At 43.1% G+C, this 6783-nt stretch overlaps 1 protein-coding gene across 4 annotated transcripts in view; it reads left to right on the plus strand.

The window, feature by feature from the left end:
- Nucleotides 1–5191, plus strand: part of mtcl3a (MTCL family member 3a) — a 28219-nt gene extending 23028 nt beyond the window's left edge. For 3 of the 4 annotated variants that reach the window (XM_086114383.1, XM_086114384.1, XM_086114387.1), the window contains one exon: nucleotides 3334–5191. In XM_086114383.1, the coding sequence (XP_085970509.1) occupies nucleotides 3334–3417 (84 nt within the window). In that variant the 3' untranslated portion in view covers nucleotides 3418–5191. Of the gene's footprint in view, nucleotides 1–3215; nucleotides 3252–3333 lie in introns of all 4 variants that reach the window. The other variant, XM_086114386.1, reaches the window with a different exon arrangement.
- Nucleotides 5192–6783: the final 1592 nt, after the last annotated feature.

Here is a 6783-nt window from a genome sequence, read left to right on the forward strand (position 1 = left end):
CTCTCATGAACACTTTGAGACAGTAATTCATGCCTTTGTCACATCCCGGCTCGATTACTGCAATGCCCTTTACTTTGGAGTCAGCCAGTCCTCAATTAAGCACCTTCAGCTGGTCCAGAATGCCGCTGCTCGATTCTTGACTGGTACTCGTAAGAGGGAGCACATAACTCCTACTCTGGCATCCCTTCACTGGCTCCCCATACATTTTAGAGTTATTTTCAAGATCCTCTTATTTGTTTTCAAATCCCTGAATAATCTCGCGCCACCTTACCTCTCTGAGCTCATCCGCCCCTACACACCTGCCCGGCGCCTCAGGTCTGCAGATCAGACATTATTAGAAGTACCAAGAACTAAACTGAGGCTCAGAGGGGATCGAGCCTTTTCTGTTGCTGGTCCCTCTCTCTGGACTGACCTCCCACTGAAAATTTGGCAAGCCTCCTCGCTGCCCATCTTCAAAACCCTCCTCAAAACTCACTTGTATTCTTTGGCATTCGACTCAGCATGACTTAGATTTGTTCTTGGTTTTACTGGTTGGTGCTTTCTACTGTCTTTATTACCGATTTCTTTTACTGTTTATTGTATATGTTAAATTGCTCCATGTACAGCACTTTGTATATGCAGCGATGGCTGTTTGAAAGTGCTCTCTAAATACAGTTGACTTGACTTAACTGTACCGATTTCTTTAAAATAAGGTTGTTGTTTTTTCTCTATGCATATAACAAACATCAAATAATGTTCCTGTCTATGCATCCCTCAATCTATCCTCTTCCGCTTAGCTCCTTCTTTAACACAACAGACCGATACAGAGTCAGCAACACTGCAGATGGTGCACCGATTCATCTGTCCATCTCCCGCTCCATTCATTCTTCACTTACGAACAAGGACCTAAGATACTTGAACGAGGGGTTCAAGTATCTTAGGTACTTAGGGCATGATCTCATTTCCAACCTGTAGAGGAATCTCCACTTTTTCTGACTGAGTACAATGGTTTCAGATTCTCATCCCAACTGCTTCACCTGATTTTAAACAGCTCCAATGAAAGTTGAAGATTCCACCTTAATCAAGAAAAAGAACCACATCATTTGCAGAAAGTAGTGACTGAACACTGTGGTCACCAAACAGGACCCCTCAATGGCTTGTGTAATGGGAATTTGACATATAACAGAGGGAAATGGAAGTAACTGTTCGTACAATGGAATGCTGACCTTCACCACCTCTCAACAAGATAAAATGAGAGTACAAGACGTGGAGGGGGAGAAGGTTCCCTTGACAGATCTGAGAACGGTGTCCCTCCATGCTTTTTCTCAAATAAAGCTCATCATTTTTTATAATACTTATTCTCTTGGCTTCCCTGGACAAGACACTTGATTCTACATCTAAACATTCTGTACATAAAGATTATGAACAGAATTGTTGACACGGGGTAAATCGGAGTCTCATTGACTCTAAATGCTTCACTCAACACACACATATGTCATTGTCGCCAATCAGAGATCACGAAGGCCTCTCTTCACCCAAGTGTCCAAGACATGTAGCCGCAGGTCTGATCACACAACCACAAAGCCGATGACTGAGCTGTGTCCTCAGGTTCCCTGGTGCCAAGTGCAAATGTGGACACCCTTATGTCTGAACATGCTGTTCATTATAGAAAATCCACAACGAGCACAGAGGTCCAACAACAAAACACAGCTTGGCTTTTGATTGGAGGATGCGTTTTTCCCAATTACGCCTATTCTGCCCCCAGTAATTGTATTACAGTGCAGTGCAGTGCCCCTAGTGATGGAAGTATTGTATTACAGTTCAGTACAGTGCCCCTAGTGGTGGAAGTAGTTAGAACCACCCATAAAGTCAGTGGGGTAGCCATTTTAATTCACAAGAGTGAAACAGTGGAGAGGTGTGATAACATCCACTTCCATCCTCCTTCTTTTGACACATTCAGGCACAATCTGTAAGTGCATTTACACAGTTGTATATACCACTCTTTGCTGTGCAAGTCATTTATTGTCATATATAAGTATTTCATCAATTAATCTCTGTAGCTATTTACCATAGATTTGTTGAATAAACTAGAAAATAGAGCTGTTACAAGAGTGTTGAATATCATTTCAAATGTATAATTGGATTCTATACAAACATTTGTATTATGATTCTATTTGTGTACAGTTTTACAAGAAAGACTTCCATAAAAATACCAAACGGTGGACTCTTTTCTTCGTGTTTTTATTGGACGATTGTTTAGCTCGCTGTCTACGTCATGCTCTCATCTCAAACGCATGGTTAGGGCAGAAGAACGCCCCTCCAGGACTTGACTGTCATTCCCAACGTGAACATTGAAGTCTCAGATTAATGGAGTCCCCAGCTGGAGAACTTTCTAGCACCCCCACCAAGGACTCCAAAAAGTGTGGGTACTCTGAACTGCAGTTTGCTGCATAGGGATATACAACAGTCCGGACCCATCTACATTTCGAAAGGCAGAGGGAGGCTACACTCTGGTCCACCTAGGTAAACCCGAATATACAAGCATGGAAATGGTGTGCAATTGGTATAGCCATGCTTGCTCGGTGCCTTTGGTCGAGGACAGCTCCAGAATGGAAGACAGCTCAACCCGCTCCAGAGGAGTACAATACAATATGTCTCAATGGAACTTCTCAACCTCACACAGCAAGTCGGGCTCCATTCCTATCAAGAGGTTACATTCCATGTCCCTAAAGCCAGCTTTTGTAGCCGGGGACTGGACCACAAAGGCTCCCTCATTCAGCCACCACCAAGCTCTCTATGCACCTCTCACAGGTGGTGAGCACATGGGGAGTGGGAGCCAAGTTTTGTCTTCAGGCTGTGCTGTATGAGTGCCACTTTGCGCTCACGATCGAGCCCTACCCACAGGTCTGGCTCTGGAGGGGGCCCTCGTGACCAGCGTTCGGGTGAGGGGACATTTGATTCATTATAGAAGTTCTATTAACTGTACTTTGTCTGGTCCCTCTCCTACCCTGCCCGACCATGAGCATAACGCCTTGGACAACGTAGGTCCTAGGATTATAGGCACTACCTGCCATAAGGCTCAGGTAGGGGCTGTGTGTGCACTTACCATTAACCATGGAAATGTCAGATCTTTCATCGGCACTTCCCTGAAATGGGCATTGTTTTTTATGTGACATTGTTTTCACAGGACAAAGCTGAAAATATTAATGCTGTTTGGAACTATTTGTTTTCCCCAGGTCCAAGAAGGCAACAGATGGAAAACATAATATCATGTAAAGTATCTTGAGAGCTAGATTTGATAGTTGATAGAATGGTGTTATCGTCTTTAATGTTAATTCATGTGTTCCTCCACAGGATGAAGTGGAGTCACACATCTCTTTTACCCAGAACGTCTTCTCAAAGCCTGTACATCAAGCCAATCAACGTCTGCCTTCCTGATGGGCCAGCCGCTCCCCGACTTCACCCTCTTCCGCCACTGCATCTCCCTGTATCACCACTGTCTGACTATCATCCTCAAACATCTCCCATTTCCCCTTCTACTTCTTCGATTGGCAGACCTTTCGCATTGAGGCTGTCTTCTTTTGATCTTCACCTCACTATCTGACCAACAGCAGTACTCCGGTGATGAAAGCTAAACATAAGCTGTTATCCTCAACACCGTTGTAACATAGTGGCTCTGATCTCCTCTGTCACACATTTATAGTTACAGTTTGTTAGAGGAATCTATGAGCAAAATTGTATCATGTTTAAAGTTTCATTTCATCTGGGCACATCTAGACGTTTGGGTGCGTATCCAGCACCCCCAAATTCCTGTGCACAAAGCCAGAGGGCTGTTGAAGTCCACAATTAGCACGTCAATACAGGTGGGCGATCACAGGGGAGAGGGCGAAACTCGGTCACAAAAGGGGAATGAATAATTCGGGAACAGCGGTTGAACAACAAAAAACGAGTTGAGAACACCCGTTGCGCCCAGGCGACATTGGCCATCCGCAAAGTCTGCAACATGTTAATTCAATGTAGACCAGACAGAAAAGGCGCCAACGTACTGGTGGTTCAATGTTTAAAAACAGGTAACCAATCACTACCGAGGGGCCGGACCGTGGGTGCGGTATGCAAATATCGGGGGCAGTGTTTTCCTTGTATGTTACAATAAAAGTCTGAATTGGCGGGAAGGGAGCTCAAGTGTGATCGCGGAGCAACTAACCGTCGTTCGCTCTCACAGATCCGCTTCCGCCGATATTGAAGACAATTTTCCTGTGTGCCGAGTCATTTCTTTAACTTTGTCCGAGAAAATCTCTGACACAGTTATAGTTGTGAGTCTGCTTCCAAATGAACCCACTGGCGCTAAGCGGATTAATTAGAAGATGTTCCAAAATAGCTTTGGTTGTGTTGTAACATGCTCACACTGACCTGCCAAGCATTACGAATGCTTTTGAGGGTGTTGAAAGTATTGTGATTTACTTCACTCAGGTCTAAATTCTAGTCTTGACTGGAGAAGCCTTGTAAATCTACTCACCACGTGTCACTATTTACCTTCATTCTACAAACACTATTTACAACTGAAAGTGATGCATCATCAAATGGAACTGTATGGTGTTTTGTATTATTTTAATGTGTTTTGACATCAAGAGAATTATGTCCGATGCACATATACTCTATGAGCAGCATCAAACTGTCAATTTTTGCTTTGAATAGAATTGCGTACATGTACTGTACCTTGCCTGTGACTTAACAATTTTGTTTTAAATTCAGCGCTGACTTTATAAGGATCATATCTTGAATCCAGATTTAATTTCTTTAGTATTTATAAAATATGAGTTTGCTTTTATAACTTTGCACCAAAGACTGGCTTTGTCATTAGGATTTTCTCACTTCAGTTTGAAAGCTAATGTTTCTCATGGCAGTTTTAAGATAAGATATCCTTTATTTGTCGCACACTGGGGAAATTTACAGTCTACAGCAGCAAAATTGGGGGGTAGAAAATTTTGCGGTCATCTCATTGCTTTAGTTGTATTGTATCTGACGTTACTGCTTCATTTACTCTGCAACATGGATAGTAATGCTTACTGAATAAGGACAAGGCCTTTTGCTACTTATACTAATGAATAGTAACATATCAGGACAAAGTATTTGGCCCCATCACTATTAAAGTGATGCCTTTGCTGTTAATTGTGTGGAATAAAATAAGGACTAAAAGGAGTCTTAAATCCAATTAGTCTCTTTGTCACATCTACTCATGGGGTGTTTCTCAAGTGACGCATCAGAGTACCGGTACCCGAGTTGTTACTATTTTGTCAAGAATACCCCTGTTTTGTTGTACCTTGTTTCTGAAAGCTACACTTAAAAATGTGCGTCCTTTTTAGTTTGCCCACAGTTGTGAATGCTCGGATCAGGACGAGTTTTTTCACTCTGAAATGAATTTTGACTGTAAATGTGTAGATTTGGAAAATATGCAGCCATGAATAAGGAAGAGTTATCATTTGTGCAATTCCTTCATTTCTGAACAGCGAGACAAATCCATTCAATGAATCACTCTTTGTCAAAAGGACTGTTGGAGCAATATAGTTCAAGAGACAAATGGCCGCAAGGCTTCTTCAATCTTGTTGGCGGACATCTCAGGTAACACTGAGATATCTAATTCTGAGTCATGGCTGCAGAGCTAGGAAACAGGTAGTGACTTTGCACTTCTGTGCAATTAATTGAGGAATTCCTGCATGAATGTCGTTGATGCGTTTTGCGTCAAATTTACAGCAAGCTTATGATTAGACTATATTTTCCGAGTGATGTGTTATTGTTGTGTTAACTGCGACAGCATTGACATGCATAGTCACATATTTAGCCATTTGTTTTGACAAATGGAAAAAGAAAGTAACCCGTGCATAGTGTGAAACCTGGCATCCGAGATGGACTCAAATAACAGGTGCAAGGATTTTATGATGCCAGAAATCCTACCCTTGGATGTAGTGACGCGATATAGATCTAAATGCTGCTATGGCTTCATGATGCAGAGACAGGACCTGTGTTGGATTGCGCCTCTGTGATGTTTGGAAGAATTAGTTATCTATCAAAGCGGGTTTGCAATGCACTCGTCCAGACATAAACAAGGAGAAGGTCAAGCACCATAATATATAAGATAAGAACCCCTTTATTAGTCTCGCAATGGAGAAATTCCCAATTCACAGCAGCAAAGTTATGAAAGGAAGAAGTAGAACAACAAAATATAGGAGCTGCTGGAAAGGCAGCCACTCTCGCGGCGCCATTTTGAAGTGAAAATAACAAAAATAACACAACACAACACATAGGACACAGACAGTCGTGCAATCTTCACCACATATGTTACGGTGTGCGCTGTGCAGACATTGTAGCTATGTTAGCTAATTTGCTTAAATTTTTTCAAATGTCTTGCCTGGGTTCTCTCTCATATTCTGGCTTTCTCTCAAGGGTCAAGTAACCGGTTTTTATGTTCGTTTAATTTAAGGTCTTATTGTTTGCCCAAGGGCGGCCCGGTAGTCCAGTGGTGAGCACGTCGACTTCACAGTGCAGAGGTACCAGGTTCAATTCCAGCTCCGGCCTTCCTGTGTGGAGTTTGCATGTTCTCCCCGTGCCAGCGTGGGTCTTTTCCGGGTTCTCCGGTTTCCTCCCACATTCCAAAAACATGCATGGCAGGCTGGTTGAACACTCTAAATTGTCCCTAGGTGTGAGTGTGGGCGTGCATGGTTGTTTGTCTCTGTGTGCCCTGCGATTGGCTGGCAACGAATTCGGGGTGTCCCCCGCCTTCTGCCCGAAGACAGCTAGGATAGGCTC

This window comes from Hippocampus guttulatus, chromosome 6 (assembly GCF_054856545.1).
Source record: "Hippocampus guttulatus isolate MCC_2025c chromosome 6, RoL_Hgut_1.0, whole genome shotgun sequence".
In the NCBI taxonomy this organism is placed as follows: domain Eukaryota; kingdom Metazoa; phylum Chordata; class Actinopteri; order Syngnathiformes; family Syngnathidae; genus Hippocampus; species Hippocampus guttulatus.